A 27,923-nucleotide genomic window follows, 5' to 3' on the forward strand; every position below is an offset into this window, starting at 1 on the left:
TTATCTTTATTCTTTGCTTCAGTCGATAATAAGGTGACCAATTTTTCACCCTTTGTCCCAAATTTTTTCGAGTGCTATTCAAGACACAGATTTGTCATCATTTTAAGTGATTGTCAAATAATTTTCGGATCTTTTTATCCCCCTTCCCCCGCTTCATACATTTATGAAGTATCTCGAATTCAAGATTATCATAGAGAATCTAATCACCGTATCAGTAATGCATTAATTATGTAACTTATTCGGTATATGCTAGATTGAATTTGTAGTTCAAGAAGCATCATCAGATGTATACACAAATAAACACTTGTAAGATATAATATTATTTAGATTCTAAGACCAATATTTATAAGTGTAAATTATTTGCAATCTTTAATAAGAGAGGAAGAAAATATAATTAAATACAGATTCGTATTCATACACTGTTAGATCAATATTTCTGATTATATAAAATCAATGCAAATAGAAATTGAGAAATAATTACGGATTCACAAAGCTATGATTGTTTATTAAATAATAATAGATTGCGAATATCTTTAAATTCGTCTAAATCGTCTAAATTTCGAGCCTCGGGTATCTCTTATTCTTATTCATTAAAATTAAACACTTCCTCTAACCTAACTTTTCTAACCTAACCTTTTCTGTAATAAACGTTTTAACATACTTGGAAATATGCTCGCGTCTCGGTGTCCTCCGTCCGACTTCCTGATCCAGCATCCTGGCTTCCGGTTACTCCGTCGTGGCATTCTGGACACTCACTCGTGGCACTGACACTCGCGAAGACACGATCCAAGACACACGAGTTAAATGACGCGATGCCGATGTTTTAACGCGTGATACATTCTCGATGGAATATATCAAAAACCGGCGAAATGTTTTAATCATCCGACGAGGATGACAACTAATGTACCGACATACGTACAACGCGATGCGCGTGGCATTTGCCGGCTCGGGACGCAAAGGAACATTCGCGAAAAAGTTTACGGCGCGCGACGCGGAATAAATATTCGGGAGAGTTAGCGGAGCGCGTAGTGGACACTTTCTCTCGCGTGATAAGACTCGCGGCGCGCGAAGGTATGCCGCGCAGCATGTTTATTGTCATTACGCGGCGAGCGGCGGAGTGGGGGTTAACGCTTTGCGCTCGAGTTTACATTTCGTGGCGATAAGCGACGAGCATAACGCGACGCGGAGCACGTGTATTAGCACGCTCTAGTCATACATTCCGCCGGAAACATTTAATCGGGCTCTCGTCAATATTCGCGTTAATTAGCACGTGTTTCTGCAATCGAACCATCGCGTTTCTATTGGAGTATCAGTGCCACGATGAGCTTGTGGAGCAGCAGAATAGTGGACCGGAAAATCAGCACAAAAGGGGAGGCAACGGTACCGATTCATCGTATAATCGCCCAGGTAAGTTAAAAACAATATCTATGAAATAACAAATATTTAATCCATGATTACTGAGACCATATATTCACTTGAATCTCAATTTCCTTATTTAAATAGAACTAACAATCGCTTTTATATCACATAAAACTTTCGCTATTTTTCATATAATAATAGACCGTATACACTGACCTAAATTTCAATTTTGTTATTTCTCTATTCTTATTCGTCGAATATATTTTAGAATCGTAAATCTCCTGTACAAGTCTCCATTATAGAAGGGATTTTTTATGAAAATTAGATTCCGAGAGATATCTGACGAATGAAAATAAGGAGATAATAAAATCGAAATGTAGATCAGTGTGCATAGTCTGTTATTATATGAAAAATAATGAAAAAACTTCACATATATAAACCTGCGAGTGTTTGTCAACCTGTATATTTATCTGATACTAATATACATATCTTACACTGAGGAAAATCTTTTTGAACTAAAAATACACATTTTTATAAAATCATAATTTTTTTATGAAACAATTGTTCATTATATTTAAGTAAGGAAATTTAGATTTAAGCAAATACATAGCAACCTGGAATAAATATTTCTTATATGTGTATGTGTGTATTAATATATTAATACAAATAAGCAGCACATTGCTGATAGAAACTGAAAATAAAGATTAAATGTAGGATATTGAGATAATTGATGTCAAACAATTCTGAAATAAGTTTTTCGTTAAAATTCAATAAAAAGAAAAAAACAGTAAGTAACCATTTGTATCAAGATAAAACAATAACTTATAGAATGTTATATCTCGAAATTGTTTATTAGTTTTTCAAATTTACTGGGATTTGTAAAGTTGTCGAACTAAAATTCCGACTTCGATATATACTCAAATACTTTTTTTTTGTTTCTAAAAAATGATTGAATGTCTCGATGTCCAACAGTTTTAATTCGACTTAATACGATCGTTGTTGAAATGTCTCTCCTTTATTCCGAAATTCGAACGGTCGATAAAGCTCCATGTGTGTAATTTCAACGACAAGTCGCGATGCCCTCGCGAAAACGACGCAAGTGTAACGCGATGCGGCGCAACGTGACCTCTCCCGAAGTAAAAAAAAAAACAGAAAACGACCTCACCACTTCAATTTCACGCTACACACGCAAAAGAGTAATTTTTTAACACGCTTCGCCGCGCCGGAAATTCCCTGTGAAAAACTTGGCCGCAAATGTGCCGCGATATATACGCGGATCCCCTCTTTGTTATGGCCGTCCAACGCATCGCCTGAACTTCGCCCTTTCCTCCCGCCGTTTGTTACGCGCCGCGTCGCGAAAGAGGCTAACGTTAGTCGCCTAAAAAAGAAAGTTCTTATCTTCGCCGTTCTTTCGTTCTTGCTACGCGGTTGCGAGCGAGAGAAGCGAAGGGAGAAGAAGGGAAGACGCTCTCTCGCCTACCAAATTAAATTAGCCACTCCCATCCCGTAGATCTCGACCGTTGACTGCTTGACCCTCGCGAACCCTTTCTCCGATCTCTGCGAGGTAATTCAATTGCGCAGCGAGTCGCTTATGTGACTATCTTGTCTGTTACGTTGGCGGAAGCGGTGGTTATTCGCTTCCTCGCGCTTGCACCTAACGTGAGGTCGAAGAACGTAGTAGATGAGCGAGGCCGATAAGAGATAATTAGTAGCGATGCGAATGGCGCCGATATCGCGCAGAGTGGCGAGAAGAATTTCTGTTTAACCGCGATATCATCTCCACGATATCGGCCTGACATTGTTTCCTAATTTGCGAAGGCAAATATAGGTCACGTATCTCGCCGCGAATCTTCCGTTCACGATTTAAATGTCATTTAGTTACGTAATTTGGCCCAACGTAATTTAAATTTTGCCGATACTGTATAATTTCAATGTACGATATCGTAAGACGGCAATAATCGATAGCGGTAATTGACAAATGTTGATGTTTCGCATGTGACTATATTTCGCAAGCACATTTAAATCAATGTAGTTCTTATTGTTATCATGTTACTTTCTTTCTAAATTGCACTTTATAGCTATTAAAAACATACTACTGATACTTTGCGTTGCACATCCAAATCAGGCTTGTCTCATTGATTTTTAACACGATTAGAATACCATTTAGTAACATATTTTAATTCATTTAAATTTTTCCGATATTGTGTAATTTCGATATAAACACTAAGGAAGAATATTTGAAAATTTATTTGTGGGATTTAGACTTTATTTCACAATGAAATAAAGTTTATTTTTCTGATATAAAATTTATTTCCGTAAAAAATTTTTTATCTTACACAAATAAATTTTCAAATATTTTTTTCACAGTGCATTCAGTGAGGAGAAAATATTTGAAATTTTTTTTACGGGATATAAAATTTATTTTATAAATAAACTATGAATAAACTTTATATCCCACAATTAAATTTTCAAATTATTTTTTTCAATATACACGAAAATTATATATTATCGGCGCGCGTCGGTGCCGTTCTTTCATTGTCCATTTAGAAGTTGAGTGATCAGTTGAAGCACGGCAAACACGTTCACACGAACAACACGCAATCTATTCGTGATTTAATTGTTAAAATTCCTTTTTTTGTTTCATCTATTAAAACAGTAACGAGGTTAATATTGTTGCGGATCATTGTAAATTAAAATAAAACCACTTTCGTCTCTCTCTCTCTCTCTCTCTTTCTCTTTCATTCTCTCTCTTTTTATTTCTCTCATTAAGACGTAAAACAGAACATAAAAAATTTGCGAGAGGAGGCCCCCACGCGACGATTATCCCGCGGAAGTAAACGCGAGAATCATGAAGGCACACGAAAATGATCGACGGCGATGCCGACCATAGAGAAGCAATTTTTCGACAGTTTGCATAATGCGCAAAACGGACGGCGGTAATGTAAATGTTAAATAATTGTCAGTCAAAGTCAGATTATACTTTACCGGCACGTTTCGCAAAATGCCTTCGTCGCACGTAATTGCATCTGTCCGCAACGGGGCTGAACACAACGGCGGGTCATTAGCATTTATGAAAAATGGATAAAACGATATTAATAAAGTACGATCGATGCGAGGCAAACTATACTAATGGACACGACGGTTGTACTGCCATCGGGCGCAGAAGCGGCGGTGTGTTATTTCGCTCGGTCAAGGATGTCTCGGTATCGAAGAATTAGAGAACCGATGGTATTTATAGGAAAAATAGGTGATGCAGTTTCTAGAGCAAATTAAGGTGGCTCGATACAGCGTTCGCTTTGTTCCGCCGAATTCTTTCGAGCAATCGATAGCGATGACACGGCGTATTTGTCTATCGACGAAAGTTCCGATTTACCACCAGCATTCACTATTACTTGCGCGCGCTAACAGCGAACACGCGTTAATGCTGAGAGCGGAACACTGTTTAAAGGGCGCGATACAGTGTCAAAGGAAGAGAGTCGCAGCGTAGTTCGCTTGCGATGAGCGCAAGCGTGCTCGCATAATTTCCCTTTAATCCCTTAAACACGATAGCGGATGAATGCTAAACACACTCAATTAAAGCCGTCGCTTCGCGAAAACTTCGGAAATTGGTTGAAAGTAACTCACCCTCGATGGCAGGCGCGCTCGGCGTGTCTCCGGAATTATAGAGGTCATCTGAAACAGAAGTTAGAAGTTTATCAACTGCGGTACTTACCCGGGGTAGACGGATACTGGGCATGAATTAATTAACGAGTACTTGCGAAACACTTCATTAGATTAAACTTAGACAGCGCTCTCGGGCGCGTCCATTATTTCGCGCATCGGAGATGCCCGAGCGGGAGTCGTTCGATCGAGAACTACTAATAAGTGAAGTAATTTTAGTCTGCAATTACGTCGTCGGCAATGGGCGGCGCCGTAAATACAATTTGACCCGCGATTAAAATACCAAATCGCGCGATATCCGACCGAATAATTGGCGTCGATCAAAGAACGAATTCACGACAGATTACTACACGTCGACGAGAATTTAACGATGAATGTGACGTGTTGTAGAAAGTGTAGAAAGTAAGAAAGTACACTGAGAAGAAAGTGTTTGACATCTATAATCTGTAGTGACATAGAGAAATAATTACAATAAATTATGGTCGAGAAAACCATTTTTTTTTTTTATTAAATTCTGTCATGTTAGTGATGATAATCTTATATAGATGTCACTACTATCTTTTTAACTAAGAAAATATGCTTGGAGTAAAAAATAACTATAATTTTAATTGGATCGATCATTTCTTTTCTCTCTCAGCGTAACGCAGGACAAAAAATTCTCAATTTTAATTCCATTACAAATAAACAGTTATAAATTTAGTCTTGGCATCTCAATTTTCAAATTATTACACTACTTTTGAGTTATGTTTTGTAGAAAATAATCCTTGAGGTTTATTTGAGGTTTATCTGCATGCTTGTTCTGTAACCTTTAAGCGACAATATCGCCATCGTCAAATGTCGTCGCGCAGTTATTACGTGATATGTTGCACCTGCGCAATGACGCGCAACGACTGCGTTATTATTGTTAGAAGGTTACATAGAATAGACATACTGGGAACATTCCGCGTCTCTCAAGTATCTTTCACTGTTTTTTTTTTCAAGCATATTTACACACAGTAAACGGCACGGTCAGCACGCACGGAAAAAATATCATTCTAATACTGAGAAACGCAATTGCTCAATACGCTTCTGTTACTTTAAGAATAATGGCTAAGTAAGAATATTTTCCCTCTCTTGATGATAGTCTTCAAATGTATTCGTTATAAATTTAAGAAAAGCTCATTATCATATACTCAAAAGAAAAAGGTATTCTCTTTACAAGAATATCTTGAAACTTTACCAAAGAGAAACTTGGTTTGACTTCATGCAAATAAGTAAACCGAACTTTTGTTTTAATATACTTGATTGAAATGCTAAATTCACTAAGATTCAGAGTGTATTTTGCACAAATTTGGTACTTAAAGTGAGCTTAGAATAGATAAACTTAGCAAGTTAGATTTATGAGCTTAGATATATAAACTTATAAAGTACTTTCAAACAAGTAACATTTACTCGGATGTAATATTTTTCTGTGTGCACACTGTTACCTTGTACGGCTCGCCATCGCGATTACCAGCATCGACCAGCGTTACACATCATGCATTTGCTTAGGGGTGAGCAGTTCAATATTTCGCGCGACCACGAACGTTTGTTACACAAATATCCGAATGGATCGCCGCCGGACGATTAATATAGCGAGTAAATTTTACTCGCAACATCAACGCGTGCGTTCCGGGCAAATATCGAATTATCCGAAAGTGCGGACAGATCCATATGAATTATTTTTCCTCGGACGGTGTTTGTTGTTAGCATTCCTGCCGCTACACAATCGACCTTCGTCACAATGTTTATGATTTTTCGGAAAATTGTTTGATATTTTTCGCATCGCATAGATCATATCTGTCACGAAACATAGATATCAATAATAACAGCAGAATAACTGCTTGAAAAAAAAAAGAAGAAAATTCAGTATTGATGTTGCTCCAACACAAATTTTAATCGAGTATTCGATTCGCGCTGTGAAATATTTCAGAGTATGTTCAATGTGAATTCTTTATGATTTAGGGGATATTTGAATTTTACTACCCAGTGCACGATACGCGAATCGCGAACGGATTTTAATATCGATAAAATTCTACTGTATAGAATTTAACTTGAAATTTTGTGTATCCCTTAACAATAGTTCTCATTGTTATTCACTTTTCAAGTAATTAGGAAATTAATTCTTATTACAGTTGCCGATATACATAATCTGGTAAATATGTTTACTACTATACAGGGTATCTCAGATCTCCATAATGACCCTTTGTGAGAACATAGAACGGATTGAGGTGAGCAAGAAAGTTCTGTGCTGTTTTACGATATTCGCAATAATAGTCGAGATATTAATTAAAAAAGATTGGTAAATGATCACGCGCAATATGGTAAATGAACTGCAGTGGCGTCGTCTGCCGTTATATACATATACATTAAGTCAAACTGAACAAAAAAGTCCTTTATCATTTTGTAAATGACCACATAGATTTTTAGATATTAATTAAAGAAAATTTGTACATTATGATATATCATATATGTAACAATTTTCTTTAATATTTAAAAATCTATGTGGTCATTTGCAAAATGGTAGAGGACTTTTTTGTTCAGTTTGACTTAATGTATAAGTATACAACGGTAGACGGCGTCATCTACCATATCGCGCGTGATCATTCACCATCTTTTTTAATTAATATTTCGACTATTATTGCAAATATCGCAAAACGGCAAAGGACTTTCTTGCTCACCTGAATCCATTCTACGTTCTCATAAAGGATCATCATGGAGATCTGAGACACCCTGTATATAGAGTTTATTATATTTTACTATTATATACAGTTGTATATATTCACAACTATAGTAGAGGTGTTCAATAATTGTCCTGGAACTTATTTTAATTCTCAGTAAGCAGTAAGTATGTTTACTAAGTTATTTTCTTTTATGTTTCGCTTCAATTAAACTCGAGCCACTGAGCTCTCGGGTCGCGCCAGTATTCCGTATTATTTCAAATTACTTTACAGAACGCGAATAATAAGGGGAACCGGAACATTCGTAAACACCGACCTAGGTTGCTAATAAGTGATTCATGTCGCCCGTGCGCCAATGTCGCAGATTACACGTCCAAGTGGCGCGTTAATTTTGCGTAATCTCGCGTGCACGAGGTATTAATCTATAAGCGAGAGACTTCAACGATATTATAACGATCCTGCTGCTAAGACAGCTTGACAATTTATCCTCCGTAGGAGAATGCACTCCGAAGGTCGCCGTCCCGGGGATTAAGTTGAATTGCAACGATCAATAAAGCGTTCGTGTAATGACCCAATTATTAAGTTATCGGCCGCTGAAATGTGCGAGGGAGAGAGAGAGAGAGAGAGAGAGAGAGAGAGAGAGAGAGAGAGAGAAAGGAAGAGGAAAAGAGAGAAAGAAAGAGAGACTGTATAAAACACTTTTCTGCCGTGTTTGTTATCCGTAATCCTACACTCTGTACACCCACATCCCGCACAATTAGATTGTCATATAGCGACGCGACATCTGACATTTGTAGATTGGACACGGCTATATAAAAACGATCGACCACGTTACTCGATCACATCCGTGTTCTCGTATTCGTGATTGCGTGGTAATGTCTAAATGCGGCTTGGATCAACGCTCAGAACATGTTCTCACGATGCGCAACTTCGATGACCCGAAATGCGCGGTCGAAAAATTATAGGTCTTGCCCGCGTCCATAAGAGATATACGTCTAATAATAGGTACTTGGAGCAGGCTGTTTTTAATCCGTTGACGTATTTCTCGTAAGTCAAAAATATTTAAGAGAAGGTCTATAACGACGGGTGGAGTCGCGAGTCATCGAAGGAGAATAATTTCGTCATAGCTCGATTTGTTGAAAAGAACAAAAATATCCAGAGGTAACTTCGAGCTGTATTAATAAACGTTACTGGAACTTTGTCCCACGTAAAATACTTAGAAATAGATTACTAATTTAGAAAGTTAGACTTGAGTTTCTTTATTTAAATTATATAATATATATAACACATATGCGATTTTACATTTGTAGTCGCAACTCAGCTGAAATATTCGCATCTTCTCAGCTGAAAAACTCACACTCTGTAGCAGAGGAGCAAAAAAAAACAGAAAGACAGAAGCCAATCAGAACTCGCGCTGGTGACCAAGTGGTAGTCGACAGTTTCTGCATTTTCCATCAGTGCGAGTTTTGATTGGTTTCTGCTTTTCTGTTTTCTGCTTCTCCGCCAAGGTGTAAATTTTCCCAAACTCTAAACTCAAATCTGAGTATTCCATCTAAAGCAAGTTTCAAGTAACGATTATCAGTATAAGTCTTTATGTATTACACACCTGTAGTAGTTCGGATACTCAATTCTTTACAGATTTACATGCCTTTGAAAAGTTCATCAATATATTTATATTGACCATCTTTGAAACGTTTTTGTCGATTTATTTCGTGAATGTTGCTTCGTTCATTGTGAGGAACATTCGCGCACATGTAAAGAGGTGGGCTGCGCGTACAGAACTGACCGTTCTCCCTCTCTTCCCCCTCACCTCTCTCTCTCTCTTTCTCTCTCCCCTCTCCCTCTCTCTCTCTCTCTCTCTCTCTCTCTCTCTCTCTCTCTCTCTCTCTCTCTCTCTTCTAAAAGACGCCCGCACGGTCTTCGAAATTCTGCATGTAGTAAAGTGAAGAACCGAAGGTTTTCTTAGGACCTTGCCGAGTCAGCACTTCTAACACAATATGACTTTGCGTTGTTTCGCCGTACTACGAGAGTAAAAAGCGATTGGATCCGGGACGTGAGAGGAGTACCTATGAACGAAGACGAAGCTGCGAAATTGCCACGAGTATAGAGGATCGGGGGATGTCCCGGAATGTTTCATAAACATCTTTCGTACGATGTTACGCCGTGAGAGACGCGCGAGAACGGACGAAAATATATTTTGAATCCGAAAACGAAGCGGTCGAGCAGTAAAAGCGCGCCGTCATATCTTCGCTCCCCGTGCGATAAACCGATCGTATGGTTTCTTTTGGCGAGTTCTGAAACAATCAATCATGTTTCTGACAAGAATGAGTCTCGACAAACTTCTCTTATTAACGAACGATATATTAATTTTCCACTCAATACTCTATTTCTAATAACATCATCGCTTATTTCAGACGGAAACGTACAAGTTCGTTTATGATCTTACACTGAGAGGAAAAGAAACGATTGATCTAGCTGGAATTATAATTATTCTTGGCTCCAGCCATAATTGTTAGTTGTTCTAACGTGAAAATAGTAGTAGTAACGTGCGTGTAAAGGTATTATTTTATAAAAAAAAAGATTTTCTTGATCATAAGTTATAATAATTATTTCTCTACGCGATTATGCTTACAAACACTTTTCCTCAGTATAGAAACTGGCGTTGCAAAATGCACAAAGAAAGCAACTCTATTAGTGCAATTGAATTTTCTGTTATCCGAGAAGCGAATGAGAGACTCGGTTGGGGGAACAGAAAGATTCCTGCAGGAGATTTCTACTCAGTCAATTGCTCTCAGTTATTCCAGCCGAGTTTTAATGTAGCCGAATATTCGAACGAATGTTTTCGGTCGCGGTAACAGAGAGATATTATTTCCCGTCAGCGAATTTTTCGTCCGGTCCTCCATTCATTTATACGAGCTGAAATTTTTTCGCGCGTACAGAAGTTCGCTGCAATAATCCGCTCTAATGAATCGTAAGAGAAAGGAGAAGCATTTGGGACTTGAGTCGTGCCGTTGGTATTTCAAATCCCAAAAGAGTCGCTTTACCTTTGACCCGTATCGCGAGCAATAATTACGACGTTGCGCCACGCTTTTCCAACATTGCAAGAATTTTTACGCTCCTTGGGGATTATTTCGACTTTATCGCGCGCGGATGTTTCGAACGTGCCAACATCAGTCGCGATGTGGAGAACTATTCGGACGGGGAGAACGATTCTTGCCATGTGGCATTTAATTTATGCCCGCTAAGCAAATCGACAAAGTTTTATTAGTTCCCGCAATACGCCTCGCAATTCGCTTCATATCCCCGTAAATTAGCGTGTCGGATAAGTTCGCCGTAGGAACGCGACGGCGACGAATAGTTGTTAGGCCACGACGTAAAATAAATCGGGCATAATGGCCCCGGCATAAACTCGGAATTGAAGGTGTTGCAAAGTCGATCTCGGCGCCAAACTTCCCGCCGGGAGTGTAAATTCGCGTCGCACGCGTTATTAAACGAATTAATTTCTGCTAACGACAGATCGGCGACAACGAGCAATTTAAGCAATATATATATATATATATATATATATATATGTACGTATATATATATCGAGAAGGCAACTTCGTTATTAACCCATTGTTAGCCGCAGGTTTTAATGAGCAAATAAGAGACGCTCACGGAACATTAGTTCTATATGAATCTCTGACCTTTCGTTGTATTCGCGTTTTCGAACGATATTATTAATAGTGAGAAATTAACGACACATAAGGAGCAAGCACGGATATCTTAGTGCTATTAAATACTAATATTACTTTATTTAATATTAATATGATTGTGGGAGGATAAAATTGTCCAGTATGTTAAACGCACGTATCGAAATTTTTCTTCGATTATCGTACGCGGAGAATCACCTTCCATACTTAGACCGATCCTTGAGTCCCAAATTTTAAATATATATTTTTATTAAAATCCCAAACCCCCAAAAATTTCGATACGTGCGTTTAACATACTGGACAATTTTATCCTCCCACAATCATATTAATATTAAATAAAGTAATATTAGTATTTAATAGCACTAAGACATCCGTGCTTGCTTCTTATGTGTCGTTAATTTCTTACTATTAGTTTATCTATTTTCAAGGAGCTTTCTATTTCAGTTTATCTTACGATGTTATTATCGTGAGGTTCATTAAACAATAAATAGTGCAGTATTTACCACGACTATATTTAATAGACGCGGACGTTTAATTTCAGAAAGCAAATGCATAAAATGATGCGGCCGTTTGGTAAAACTAGTATTTCTTCTCGTATTTTGAGGAAGAAAATTTCAAAGTTACCGATCCCTCTTCCTCCTCCTTCTTTCCTCTCTCTTTCTCTCTGGTATCTCTCTCGGTGCGAAAATGGCAGCCCGCCGTATTCTTCTCTTTTTACAATCCCCTTTATTTCCGGAAATAAGTGCGCCCGAGGAATTTCGGGCTCGAGTGGCTGAAAACCAATAACTGAATTATCTCGAGTTAACTGTCTGATGGGATTTGGTTATTTTCACGTGAAGTAAATTCACGCGTAAAAATCGCTGCGTTATAAATGTTATATATTCCGGTGAATGCGCCAATACAAACGCAATGGAGACACAATGCGGCTCGATCGTGCACGTATACGCCGTGTGCATTCGTTTCTACAGGCTTTATTTTCGTAATACCTACTCTCCTCTGTGCCCCACGCATCGTGTCCCGAGGCGTAATACGACGGAATCAATAATTTTTATATTTTTTATTGCGTTTTGTGAACAGTAACACATTGCACTCAATTACTCGGGGAACAATTACTTTCAATGAGGTTCGACCAAATCCGCGGGTCGATTCCGCAAACGTCAATTTATTTCCCTGTGTGTGAGAGAGAGATGATACTGCCGGAATATGTCTCCATTGAAATCACTTTTCCAGGCCGCGCGGATGACGTCTGTTCTCCGGTGATACTCGGCGCGAATTCCGCAAAATATTCATCGCGGGAAAATAATAACAGCGGCCGTTGCACGGACAAAGCGTGTATTTTTGTACAAATGGGCGAGTTAAACGAGCTTCAGCCATTCGATATTTCGGGTGGCTGTGCAACACACGGATGGCGCGCGCAAAATAATTCCGCTACGCGTTCCGCGAACTATCGAAATGTGAAATATTTCGGTGGGGAAACGCGCGTGCGACACGTACTCGCAAATAATCGTAGATCGTTAGTCAACGATCATTTGTCGACTTCGAATCGGAGTCAACTGCTCGAACCCGAAGGAAAAAAAAAGTATTCTGCGCGCTACCAGTTCATGATTCCAATTTAGAGAGTGCTACTCGTACGCCATGGTGTACAGAAACGAACTTGGTCGGCTGGTGCCTTTGTGTTCCTCTTTAGGACTTAGAGATTTTACTCGTGTACTTAACTCGCCGACAAAGGAACAATCCGTCTGCCTTCTACCTTTATAGAACGTGCGCGATTAAACTTTTCTCAACGAATCGAATTTAACTTTCTGCGCCGGCCGGGGTAACTACTTTTGTTACTCGCTCACCAACAACCTCGTTACACGTTGAACACCGCGCTAAGCCGAGAGATGGACCTCTGGAAGTTGCGCCCAAAGAGAGAACGAGTTAACTATTGATTCTGAGCAACTTCGAATGAAATCTCTAATCATAACTGTTATGGAGTCGACTGCGCGCAGTTGTTGCTCTCGACGTGAACGTATTGAAGGAGAGAGAACGAAGAAAGGAGGAACGAGTGCGCACGTATCGGTCAGTTTGAGACATGTTGATAGAGCGTTCATATCCTCTCATAAATGAACACGCTGCTCTTTCTTTCTCCAGATCTCAATTTTGATAAGGAGGATATCTTTTCTTTCTTTGCGTGAAATCAATCTTGAATTTACAGATCGTAATACAGATTTAATACAGATCGTTAAAACACCTCGTTTCTTTCTAAAATATGATCTGTGTGTTCTTCACTGAAATACTATACTTGTAACTGGTAATTCAAATGTAAGTACAAGCGCAGTAATCAGTAAAATCTCGCTGAAAGGATCAGTTAATAGTAGAAAGTCCCTCAAGTCAGAGTTAGGACGACATCGTCCGTCATTTATAGGGAGAAAGTGAGTGAGTGAGATAGAAGCTGCAACGTGCTTCGTCATTTCAGTCTTAGAGTTTCTCTCTCTCACTCCCACTCACATCATCCAATTCTCTTTAATAGCGACTATTCCCAATATTGATGTTTGTTATTTTTGGCCTCAATCATACATTTTCATTGGTCTAACATGAAAATGATAGTAGTAACATGCATATAAAGTTATCATCTTTAATATTATAGTAATAAAAGAAAGAATTGGTTCTTCTGACCATAAGTAATAATAATTATTTCTCTATGTGATTATATAGTTACAAATACCAAACATTTTTTCTCGACGTAGTAAATGGCATTACAAAGTACATGGAAAAGACAATTCCGTTAGTACAACTGAATCCTCTGTTGTCTGAGAACCAGATGAAAAACTCGCTTGTAGGAACAGAACGATTCCCGTAGAAGGTTTCTACTCAGCCAAATGCTCTCAGTTATCTCTCAGTCGAGTTTGCACACAACTGTATGTTCGGACGAATGTTTTCGGTCGCGGTAACAGAGATATTATTTCCCGTCGGTGAGTTTTTAGTCTGGTCAGTTGCACGAACTTGAAGTGATTCTCCCGTGTATAAACGGAACCTTCGTGCCAAACAAGTCGAGACGTTCGGTCGAAGCATAGCCGCCGGTGTGCGCGGCCTCGCGTGCGAAAGGCATTCAGTCACATTCCGACGCGCAGACGACTTATTAGAAATCACGTTGGATAGCTGAGATATCCGTAAAAAGTCACCCCGAGTCACCCGAGTGATACAATCTTTTTGCTCACGCGGTTGTTTTTGCGCGTTTTAATCAGGAAGGACGCAGCCGATAACGAACGGACGAGCGGGCGAACGATGTTACATCACGAACGTCGCCTCTAGCTATGTCTTTTTCTCATTACTGGTATACCGTCTGTATCCCCCTCGGTCTGGCTTTCCCGTTTTTCTTAGCCGTTGTCCTCGCCTCTCTCGCACTATTTCTGTTTTCTTTTCATTAACGCCGCGCCATCATGCGCCCACCCGACGCTATGTTCCGCGCGTATCTCATTCACCTCGCTATTGCCTCTCTTTCTCTCCGTTTCATCCGCGCTCGGACATCGCCGCGCTGATGAGGGAAGACAGCCGAAAAGGTATACGTTCATCCTGAGTAACGAGCGATTGTAAAAATATAGCGAATAATATCGAGCAGGATGGGACCGTCCAGCTCGAATGACGGCTGTCAAATCGCGATTTTTTCGTCGCGAACCGGTTCCCGATCACAGCCGACTTTTTTCGCCGTGCAGACATCAATACAGCTGCGTAGTTCGATTCGCGATAATAACGTTAAAAAAATGGTCTCACCTCTCGACAAAGAGTTAATACGGGAGAATTAACGACGTCAAGATAAATGACGCCGCTTCTAATTGCTCGCGCGCAGACGTAGCGTCGGTGAATTCACGGCGTGTCCGATAAAAAGCGCTCGCGACGTTTTCAAGCCGTCCAACTTAAGTTCGAGTTTAAGACAGATGTAATAATGCGACGAGGACTTAATCAGTTTCGTTAACAGCCCGGGGACGAACGTTTGCTGGCAAGGAAACTCGTGCGACCCAAAAACTTTCTCGGTTATTACGAGTACGCGGATGCCATGAAGGCATTCGTGCGCGACACCATTCTGGACAGTCTTTATCCCTGACCCATTCGTAATGACGACGTTGCTCCTTTTTGCGCGAAATCGATCCTGCTCTCTCTCTCTCTTTCTCTGTCACGTCGGCGACTCTTATCATAAAATGTGTAGCATACACATGCACGATGTAGACAAACAACGAGGTGGAGCAAACAACTCTATTGGCCGTTAAATATCTGTCGTGTGATGAAATAATTATATAAAACCGACTAGAAATTCATTCCATGCTCTTAATCAGGTTTGATATCGATCATTTATCCGGTTTATACAAGGTGAGATGTACAAATATCGGCTCCTGATAAGTCATATAACGCAGAGTGGCAATCAGGACTTCATTAATAACTAACTGAAACTACCCGAGTTATCACAAAGTGTCAAGGGGATGAAAGCAGTTGAAGGGGGTGAGGTGTTCACGTAGTATACATTTTCCGCAGGTTCCTCGAAAGCAACTATGCAAATTTTGGTCGAGATCGATCAAAGGGTTTAGGAACTTACAGGGAGACAGGCAGACAAGCATTCTAGTTTATATACGTATAGATGATAATTGATAATTAATAATTATATTATCTAATAATAACATTATCTTATATAAGCCAGATAACTGATGGGGTCAGAACAATGGAATAAATTTCTAGCCGAGAATCCCAACTATATTTCTAATTAATGAGATAACATCAAACTTTCATTTCTATCTTCTCCTTTATCTCTCCTCTTTCAACTTTTAACTCCCTCTTAATTTTCTCTTTATCTTGATAGCTTTAGTATACAGTAATAACGTCCTTAGAGGAAATGTGCTAACGCGATAATAAAGGCAGTCATCTATCTATTTGCCTGTCTATTTACCTACCTATCAATCTCTTTGCATCGATTTGTATCGATTAGATGGTACAATGGCCCAATCACCGTTCAATTTTCAAAGGGACGCACTGAATCGGAACAAACCACTATGCGCGCGCGCGCGCTCGGACTTTCACCGATTACACAAGTTTCCGCGCCGGCTCTGACGAATGCGGATAATTAAAATTGATAGCCATGCGTTACGCCTATTACCAGTGATTCCCTCTATAGACGGGATATAAGCCCGCCATTTGACGAATCGGCCGTGAAATTAATTTCACCATTAGTGCACTTTGACGCACATTATCGCGCCGCCGGGACACCGTGCCGTCGCGCTGTTCCGCGTCGGGTCGCGTCGCGTCCTATCGCGCCGCCTCGCATCCCATACATCATGCGCTCATATGCAATGAATGCGTCCTACCGTAAGCAATTTTCGCCTCCAAATTGAGCTTGCACTCGTGCCGCGTCATGTACATGTAGGGCCGCGGCTCACCCGGGCACCACGGCACCGACGGACCGCAAACGCATTTGCCGGCGGCAGCCGCATTTCCGGCCCCGGCTCCCTCGCCGACCAGGTTGCAACCGGGACCCGACATTATCGGCCCGTGCGGGCAGTGCCTCCTCCATCTGCCCGGGATCTCTGAAAAGCACAAAAACAAACGCCGTGAGTCGTTGGTTTGCACACCCCCTCGATTTTTCCCGGCTTGGGCGTCGACGCGTAAATCACGGTGTTCCACATCTACGCGCACCCAAGTCGAAGTTTTCATCCTACTTTCGACCTCGATATTCCCTTTAACGCTTACTTTGATACTCTGAAGCCTAAATCGGCCTCTTCTGATTCTTTTTAACCCACTAACTTTGCCGAGAAGCCCTCTGTAGAACCTGCAAGTGACATTTTGGGCGTTTTCTTCCATTTAGGGGAGCTGAAGGACTGAAATAAGACTCCAGTCTTCATTTTTATTAAACACTTCATTTTTATACACTGGTTCTTCAGAATATAAATAGACGTTAACAAGTTTTGATCGAAAGTAGGACTAAAATTTTAACTTGAATAGACAATATGACCTATATATAAGATGTCATCTGTGAACTATGAGTAATCTATGAATACTGGTTGAAGAATGTATGTGGCTTGCTTAAAAATTAATCCAGGCAAGTTTATATTTCTGTTTAACACTTTTAGAATCCCGATGAAAATTTATCAAAATGTTGTTTCCTGTATAAATTAGAATTCACAGAATTTTTTGGTTACATTCTTATATCGTTCAGAGTGAAATCTGTCAATCTGTCATATAATGAGATAAAAATTCCATATGCTTTATCTTTGCCAAAAATTGCATTTGTAATTAATATCAAAAATAGTTACGGTATAATTATCTTATAATTGAAGTGCTTTTCTTTTTGGTATATTTTAATGTAATTTATAATATTCCACATAGTTTACATTGTTTGCATAAGAAGAAGATCATGTAGATAATGCGTAAACAATTCGCGTAAACGTAATCTCGAAATTTACGGTATAACTCTGTCAATTTTTCGATCAACCGCATAAGACAGGCTTTTTCTTTCTATTGTAATTGAGATCTCATCGTCGGACATAAAAATGACAAATTGTCTCGAAATCATATCATTTGACATTCGAGTCATGCCTGTATTTCAGAGCCAAAAGAAAATCTACTTGATGGACCAAATATGTGCTTTAATTACGGATATAACCCGGTGGATTTACTGTCCTAATTAGTGTTCTTTGGACTTTCAGGAATCTTCCAGCGGAAGCTAAATGTTTGCTATAACTTTAGTTATAGTTATCGTAATTATTGTTATTGTAGTTATATCGCGACGTGTGACAGTTTTAGCCAGAGATAATGCAATACGCAATAACGCATTGTGTTGTTATTGTATTCCATATATTATATCGCATTAATTCTGACGTTGTTATGTCCTAACCATACCCAACACATGTACCGTGCATGTACGAGATTTTTCGGCTGTTATTGCATCGCTATTCATATCATTACGATAAATTGCAATTAGTAATACGTAATTAGTAATCGTGTGCACGTTGAACGTGCGATTTTACGAAGGCTCCTTCGTACAAAAGTTGCTTTCATCTCTGTTCTGATAAATTGATTGAAAATCGGGCGGAAAAGCGATGTAACGCGAGAGAAAAGCGAGCTGTCGTTCAGGTCGGGTCTTTTATTTATCGCGAGCCGATTGTGAGTAATTGGTAACAGCAAGCGATTGGATTTTCAAAGTCGATGGGGATCGGACGGACGGATGGAATACGCGCGTCCTCCGCCGGCTAAGCTGTTTTTATTATTCAGCATGCGACAGCGATTGCAGCTTTATTATTTAACGAACGCCACGACGTTTGTTTTCCTTTCGCATGTGCGCGACGTATAATTTTTTGGCAAACGTGACTCACACGTTGTGAGATGGGATTGGAAAGTGGCGGAGACTACCGGGAGTAATAGGAGGACGGGAGAGAGGCAGAAGGTGCAGGGGGATTAAACAATGTGTTTACATTGTCGCAGCGTTGTTTACGCGTGCACGCATGCTTATCGTGGAACGGTGTATAATCGAGTTAATTTTACGTCGAGATAGCGGCGGCAGATTATTACGATGCGCATCGAACGGTGAGATTGGAAAACCAATCTCGATTGGGAGCGCACGCGCGATATCGATGAATAATGCCTGGAATTTTTGCGCGCCGCCAAGGCTGTTGCACGCGCGCGAGGGGCGCGTGTTCCCTTCAAAAAGAGGAGTGGAAAAAAGGAAAAAAAAAGAAAGAATCGCGCATGATGCCGGCCCGTGTTGATGCGAGTCGTTCGTACACACTCAAACTCCTCTCAGGCTTTGCGCGCGCGGGGCTAGTTGTCTCGTTCACACATCGCGCCGATCAATGATGTTTTATATCTGTCGTAATCCGGATTACCACGCAGGCGTCATTGCAAGAGAAAAATCCCACGCGCGAACGCGCGCGCATGAAAAAGAGAAAGAGATAGAGGCGGTATAACGCGAGATTGCGAGGGAGTGCGGGCGTAATGGCAGCGCTCCATTGGCGGGGACTCGTCGGCGAAAAATTCGAGGATCACGCATCCGTGGCGAATTCGCCGGCAGAGTAAATCGAGCATCGATAACGGCGCAATTACAAGACCGTCAACATCAGTAGACATCGTGCATGCACCGCTCTCGTCGTCGTCGTGGTGTCGCCGTGGTCGTAGTCGTCGTAGTCGATCGGGTCGAGACGGGACGAACGGTGAGTACAGTTTCGCCGATACCCGAGGGAGTATAATGCGGTCGCCTAATGAGACGTGGTGTGTACCCGGACGACAAATTCGAATTCAATTGCGCCCGCCGCACTATCCGGTCACGGTGACCCGCCGGCAGGAGGTATCGCGGGAGAGCGTTTAAACGCCGCCGTTATTTCCAGGAGAAAGGAGAGCAATTAACTTACACCGCTCGCGCGACGATAACCCCGCGTCACGGCTGGGAAAAAAGGAGAGAGAGAGAGTAAAAGGGAAATAGAGTGAGAGCGCGACGTCGACGCGGGCAGAAACGGAATCGGGACGATCAACCAGCCGGATGGTGAATCGAGGCCGAGGCAGCGGGTTACTCGACACGAAGGGCGGTTATGACCTCGTGATAACCCGGCCCGTGACCACGATGACCCCCCCTTCTCCCATTCTCAGCCGTGGCGCGTTACGATCGATAAGTTTAATAATCCATAGACGCGGGCTGCGGAGAAAATCGAATTTGCTGATCGGTTTGCCCGTCGGCTCTCTCCGGCCCTTCTAAATGCGAATTCATTTCGAATTAATGACCAGAATGCGCTCCTGTCTAATTGCCCACGGTTGAACAGATATACGCCGCGCGAGTTGCGCGAGTGGCGACCGAACCTCACAGGCGTTTTACAGCTCCCCCCGCGATTGAGAAAATCGAGGGGACGTCTCCCAAGAAAATGGGGCCCCATAAAACGATCCCAGACGCACTCGGATTCACCGGTGAATTGGCCTCTTCGCCTTGCGTGATAACGTCTCGCGCCAACGTGCGACCGTTGCTGTACTCGTCGGGCGATTTCGCCCAGACCCGCCACGAATTTCTGCTAGAAAGCCTTTAATTAAGAGACTCGTCAATTGACTTGATCGCGCGCTGATTGAGACTGAAGACGTCATGGACGTCCATAGCTTTTGAAAGATATTAAAATGACAGTGAGAAGAGAGGAATAGTACATATTGCTGTCGCTGCTTGTGTAAAAACTTGCCAAGGAGGAGAGATAAGATATGAAAAATCATCGATTGACACTATCCACTGAAACTATTCTTCTCCTTTTATTACCATTTTAATCTCTTTTCAAAATTATGGATATCCTTGGCGCCCTCAGTCAATCAGTGCGCGATCAGGTCTCGTGACCGAGTTAACCATACTCTTATTTTTTAAAGGCTCTCTAGTTTTTTAAAGGCTCTCTAGTTCCTACAGTTTTAAATAATTCATCGTACATTCATCGCGCGATTTCTTATCACACGAACGTTTCTGCAGGTATCGTCTCCCCGAGAGAGAAAACCTGTTATCTCTAAATTCATTTCGAGTTTCGTGAGCGACGCAAATTTTTTACAGAAAAATTTTTCATAATCTACATTACACGCAATATATTTTTACATTATATTATCGATCTTGTTAGCTTTAATTATAATTTAAGTCTTCCATTAGCTCGTGAACTCGGAAGCGTCGAAACTCATTACAGCAATTGTATGCGCGTTAATCATTCATATTGTATACAAAATTAATTCTCCACATTTTCTTTGTTGAATTTGCATTTTGAGTCATATTATATACAAATTTCTGTGTATTATATCATATGTACACTTAATTTCAATGCATTTCAGTACGTAGTTACTGGCCCAGTGAGAACTTAACTTTTGGCAATTAATAAAAAATAAGTTCTCTTATTGGGTCTTCGGCTACGTTCTGACGTGCATCGAAAAGAGAAAAATGTTCAAAGCGTATTGAAACGAAGCACACTTGGGAAGAGGGAGAAGGGGGACTCTGTCACCTCGTGGATTTGACAAATCTGTATGTATATCCACCTATATTGTATTTTTTAATCAGTCCGACAGAATACTGCAGGCGTGTAAAAATGTCCTTCGCAAGATCTTGATCTCGCGGGTGATTTCATATCCGAATAGGTATTGTTATCGCGGGACGATTAATTAATTTATTCCAACGGCGCCACATCTGCCCATGAAGAGGCCGCAGCTTGCCGATGAAAAACGCCGAGTCGCCACTTCTGACGCAAATTCATTTCGAGTTAATGGACCGTGCACACCATCACGCCAATTGGCCGTGACCGTTCCAGGATGCACATTTCCGCTTTTCCGTACACTACACCGGCACGATTCTACCCGTATTATAGCGGCACAGAACGCACCAAGAACGCCCAGTTGTGCAGCCGTGTAATAACCAGCTTACACGTACGCGCATTCGGTCTCGTGTATCACATTAATAATCCGTTAAACCGTCACACTTTTTACAAATGCATCAACGCTTGCTAGCACACTCTTCTCTCTTTCTTTCTTTCTCTTCTTCTCTGAAATTTCCTTTAAAACAGCGGGATTTCGCGCGCACAGGTCGAAAAGACGTTTGCGTAAAACGTGGCAGCGTGAAATTTTTATCACGTTAATGAACATCAACGTCGGCCAACGCGTGTCGTTCTTATTCAAGCTGAATTATTAAAAGCCGCGCGACACGACGCGAACAATGTTCACCGCGAGCGCGGTGATTTTAAACGATCTCGTAACGTACTCAGAGATTTGACCCAGTAATATAAATAATACGCCGTTTCATATAATTTTGATGAGAACATAATATACACAATATACACGAGAGCACGTGAGTTATTATTACCGTGGCGGAGGGCACTGTAATTCATGCGGTGTATGCAGCTTTACTGCAAATAATATTATCCCGGCTAGCTTAAGCTGCGCGAAGTAATCAACGAATCGATGAATAAATCCGTGGATTACCGGAACAAGAGTGTCGTTAATTCATCGACAAGCGCGCCAGGGCGCAACTTAGAGGTGCAACGTTAATTTTCGCACATATCGAGATACATCGGTCCGATTAATATGGCGATGCTAAGCTCGCTACCGTGTCTGTCGTTGAGTTATCATGAACTTGAATGACCAGCGAACGATATCGCGGGATACTTGGCGCGCTCTCGACGACGAGAAAACGTTGGTTTACGTCGCGACGGGCCGCGTCAAAAGCAACTATCGTCTCACGCGACGAGGCGCGCAGCGCGAAAGGCAGATTTCCGGATGCCGGAGTAAACGAAGTTGCGAAAAATAATGGTGTTCCGGCTCCAACCGTTAGGTAAAATTCGCCGACGAGAAAGCAACTTAATCAACCGACACGAGCGTATTAAGGGCGGCAGTAAAGAATCATGAGCCCTTGGAAACACGTGAAACCAGGAGTTGCACTGGATTTTTCCCAAAGCCCATCTGCATACGTTACGCACCTTTTTACACAGCTTGATTTACTCTTTCGTGCAATCTGTTTGTTCGCAAAAATATTATTCAGCTGATAATATATATAAAATTCAATGCCTAGACACGTAGCCCTGAACATTCTTACCATTTTGGTTTTTAGATACAAAGATCTAAATTTTTAACATAGAATATATGTATATATAGTGAATATATATATATATATATATATATATATATATTTAATGTATTAAATGAGTACATTAAAAGAAGAAATATCTAAGAAATAAAAAATGTCTATTCGGTGATAAATAGCATATCTACTTATACTAATACAAAATATTTTTCAAACAATGAGAATGTCCACAGTTAGGTGCGTGTCCAAGCATTGATGTGCTTATATCTTACGTGACTATTGCGTAAGGTATGTGCTTGTATTCACGCGAATAATGAGGCTGCTTTATTATGTCGCACAATGCGATGGTGCTTCGGCAATAAATCGATAATGTAAAAGAAAAATATACTTCACCAATCTAATCCACAGTCTGTTACACATGAGTAAGATAAAAAGCGAATACTTCTGTCGCACTATATGTTTATTCCCACGCAAGAAGAACCGGATCTGCCGATGAAACTTTCAGTTTTTACGTCCCACCCACGTTCCACGTTGCGTGATAGGGTCGCGTAATTTTCCCTTAACGGTCACGTTGAATCGGATCGTAAAAGCGGTACACACGATGATAAAGAAATACTTTTTCGTCATGTTTCCGTCCCATTTTTCGCGCAACTTTCCGTGAGGACGCGGGAAACATCCCTCGTCGCCGAACGCATCAGACAGAAATAAAAGATTCACGGGCTTGAATGGGAGCGGTCCTAAACCGTAAGTATCCGATTCCAATATTTTCTCGTGTCGCAAGATACACATAAAGTCGGCGAGTCGTTGGGACACCGTCGCAAAGAGAGCAGGAACGTAGCGTTGAGATTTCTTGACCTCGCGGTATGTGTAGTATGTCCTCGCGTTTCCGCATTTGTCTGAGGCTACTCCCACGTATATTTCGTTAAATTGGATTTCGAGTCCGTTCGAATGTCACGGGACTCTTCCATAACCCTGACAATAACCCGGCTGAACTTTCTAATAGTAAATCTAATCCCGTGTATCGTCTCTAAAGTATCTCTTCTCGAAAATATCATTTCATCTCCGGAAGAAGAAGATAGACAAGTAGATATATAGGAGTGTTTATTGTCGCTCTAAATTCTCCAAGAGCGTTGTGATAAGAAACTTAGTTTTGGACAAGTATTATCTGGACACAAATGTATTACAGAATTACAGGAGTATCATTTTCGTACAATTAGATGCATGTAATCATCTTTATTTAAGTAAATGTACTAATGATATTTACATCGTGCAGTTTGTCAAAAGCATAAATCTAAGGCTTGTTGCAGAGGAAAGAAAGTGATATACCGAGGTTCATATTTTAATAGCCTGAAACTTGTCTCATATGAGATGCTTAGATTTTTATTCAGAGTTAGATCCAATATTCTCTGTTGAACTATGATATCAATTACATTTAAATCTGTAATTACAATTCCACTGAAAAACTCATCTGATTCTGAATTCAGATTCGAGTATTTTACTTGAAAAGAGTATTAGGTAATAACTATTAACACGGATCTCAGAGAAAAAGATGATTGATCTAACTAGAATTATTATTATTTTTACCATATTTTTTAGTTGTCTCAACACGAAAATAATAATAGTAACACACCTGTAAAGTTATTATCACTAATATTAAATATATATATATTAACATTATAGTAAAATTTAATAAAAGGTTTTCTACACCATGATATATGGTTAATATTTTTTGTGTGACCGTAGTTACAAATAATAAACATTTCTTTCTTAGTGTAAAATCCTTGTTTGTAAGAGTTTATCAACTTCTGCGCAACAAACTTTAGATCTATGGTCTTTGCAAGAATAGAGAGAGAGAGAGAGAGAGAGAGGAACGATATCACCACGAGAAACACGGACACATATACACACACAATTGAATTCTTCCCTTTATTTCCCCACGGAAAATGTCCCGTTTAAATGACAACGAAAAGGCGAGTGAATGCCAACTCTGATTCGGTCGCTATCAGAGAATGTCGCGTGCTGCCGTTAATTCATCGCGTAGAACGAGACGAATCAATCTCCCGATAATGCTCGAGCTCGTGTGCGCGCGCTGGGTTTTATTTGAAAATAAAAACTCTGTTTTCCCAAGCGTCAGAATAAATCGGGTGAGAGGGGAGCGGAGCCCGCGTGCAGTGGGTGCCGTGCAGTTGTTTCTGCAGTATGCGTAATGTATGATACTCGAGGAAATGATGGTACGTTTAATGGACGCGCGGCACGACCTCGTTGTGACGTAGCGACGTCGATGAAAACATATACGGTACGGTATATATCTCTCGCGCGTATGTACCTTTGACGGGGCGCGCGTGCTTGCGCTCACGAGCGCTCACGAGCGCTCACGAGCGCTCACGAGCACTCGCGCACGGGCGCGTGCGCGCGGTTCAATTTTCTCTCGAACGATGATAGCGTCATTGCGCCGCTTGCGCGCGCGTTGCGCCGAGTGATCAATATTTACAGAATTATTTGCACGATAAAGTAGATACATAATACTGCGTAAGCGCACTTTCAGCGTATCGAATTGGTTTACAAAAGCAAACGCGAGAGAGCGGCTCGATGGCGAATGGAAGTGCAGCTTTTGTAAACTGAATCAATCCGCTCAACACAGCCTCGGGGGTTAAGTGCTAATGTAATATTAAATGTGTGCGGAACGTGTGCGGATGGCATTCGTACGTCGCAGAGCGTAACACGACACGGACATTAGCGTAATTATTTCAACGATCGCGCAACGACGGCAGGCATCACGTCGATACTTGGCCGTGCGCGTTCGCGACACCATGACTTGGGACAACCGCAATAATGCAGACCGCGGAGGCTGTGTTTGCATTCGCGTGACCGTTTTCTCGCATGCGAATGTCCCCGCCGATAGAGTTTTCGAGCGCGAAACGCGACGGCGCGACCGTTGGAGAGCCGCGCTCTCTCCTCTCTGTACACTATCACAGGTTTGCAGATGCATTTTTAGTAGACATTCGTCCCGTCCTGACGTAACGCCGCGTTAGCGTAATATCGAGCGCTGTGCTTGTTTTCTCGCGAGGTCTTTTTTAATTTTTTATTATCCAAACGCTCTGTGCAAAAACGTCCGAAAGCGGCTGAACAATTCATGCTATTCCGATAGAAATGAAAATATGATGCGAGGCTCGGACGCACGAGCGCAGCATATTTTATCTCCCGTATAACCTCGCATACCTCCCGTGGTGCACAGACTACGGTGCACAATCTTATCGATCTCTTATCGACAAAAACAAGTGATTTTGAATATAATATAGTGCCGCATCGACTGTACTTGTGGAATTATTTAGTCCTGTTTCTTCACGGCGACATGTCACACAGCATGTCAGAACGGAATTCAAAGTTAGGTATAAATGTTTTAATTGAATGTCATATGATATGTCTGACATTGTATTTATAATCATGATTCAACTAAAAAATTTACATCTAGCTCTAAATCCAAATCTGAGTATCTTACTTAAGACAAGTTTCAAGTAACGACTATTAGTGCAATCTTAGGAGGAGGCAATGTAAGAGAAACAAGAGAGAGAGAGAGAGAGAGAGAGAGAGAGAGAGAGAGAGAGTGAAACACACTAATAGATAGAGAGAACGCATTAATCATGTCATCGCTTCTTTTTCCTTGTTCTTCCCACAAATTAAACAATTAGACAAGGAAAATATCTTATTCTATTGCCTTCTCTTACTAATGCTGACTTCATCCCTCCTGCAGCAGTGTTGAACATTATTCGATTAAAAGAAATTGTCTTTGAGTAAAATAATTGCTTACTTAAAATTTTTGACTAAAATTTCCTGATCAACCCTTTATTTGACAAAGCTAAAAAAAATTTAAGGAGTAACATTTTTTAGTGTTTACACGAAGTAAATTATATCTTCTGAATGTAATTATATTGTTTTTAAAATATCACTTTGAAAGCATATTTTTAACGACTTTTGTCATCTAGTAGTAAAAATCATCCTGTATCTAACATTTTTGCATATGGCTTATTAAAAATTGATGTTGCTCGAGAGCAACATTGCCCAATAAGAGGTTGAAGTAATTTGACTATGATTCTTTAACTGACTTTTTTTACTAAACCCCTTTGACTAAAATAATCGGCAAATCAATAATCAACGTCGATCAACCGTTATATATAAAGTCACATATAATTCGACTATAATTTTATCGACTGATGAAATTAATTATTAATCAAACTTGGGTGTGACCGATTATACACTAATTAATAATTAATTGCATCAGTCGCGATGCAATTATTTGTGACTTTATACATAACGATTGATGTGCAACATCAATGCGCAATTTATTTTGCAAGTAAATGGTGACCGTAACAGACAGAAGGGACGACAACGACGCGCGTTCGACGGCAGATTTCGTTTCTTTTGCGCGGAAGAACTTTTGAGATACTCCAACTCGTTATCTCCGGGGGATTCCGAGCATTTCGGCAGATTAGCGCTCATTCGGGTATCAATGTTCGGCCTGATTTTCCCGGATGCGGGCGTCGAGATTCTCTCGGGGAAACTGCTGCGTTGCGTCCTAATTAACTGGTCGAAATCGAGGCTCACCTGCGAGCCCGGCTATGTGAGATCCGCACGAATCGCGAAATCGTCATTAAACACCAACTAGCCGTGCTAATCCCTGTCATTATGACCATCCATCAATTTTCCACGAGCACGCTATCGTATGTGTACGTGTGTGTTACGGTGATTTCTATCGCACGCCGTGGGACTTTCGTTACCGCGTTATCAAGCGATACGCTCGGCGACGTAGCGAAAAAAAGCTGGAACCGATCCAGCTCACGTTCGGTTATAACTGGGCGGTCTGCAGCGAGTTCTCCGCATGTACGGGCGCACGCACATATCTTATCCATCTACATCGCGAGCTCTCTCTCTCTCTCTCTCTCTCTCTCTCTCTCTCTCTCTCTCTCTCTCTCTCTCTCTCTC

General features: G+C 40.9%; 1 protein-coding gene across 4 annotated transcripts in view; it reads right to left on the reverse strand.

Moving 5' to 3' along the window:
* Window positions 1-27,923, reverse strand: part of LOC116843080 (cysteine-rich motor neuron 1 protein-like) — a 443,717-nt gene that overhangs the window by 367,355 nt on the left and 48,439 nt on the right. For all 4 annotated transcript variants that reach the window (XM_032813118.1, XM_032813116.1, XM_032813115.1 and 1 more), the window contains 2 exons: window positions 16,744-16,962; window positions 4,984-5,031 (listed from right to left, as the gene is read on the reverse strand). In XM_032813118.1, the coding sequence (XP_032669009.1) occupies window positions 4,984-5,031; window positions 16,744-16,962 (267 nt within the window). The remainder of the gene's footprint in view (window positions 1-4,983; window positions 5,032-16,743; window positions 16,963-27,923) is intronic.

This window comes from Odontomachus brunneus, unplaced genomic scaffold (genome assembly GCF_010583005.1).
Source record: "Odontomachus brunneus isolate Ranch 3 - 2012 unplaced genomic scaffold, Obru_v1 Obru_scaffold_029, whole genome shotgun sequence".
NCBI classification, from domain to species: domain Eukaryota; kingdom Metazoa; phylum Arthropoda; class Insecta; order Hymenoptera; family Formicidae; genus Odontomachus; species Odontomachus brunneus.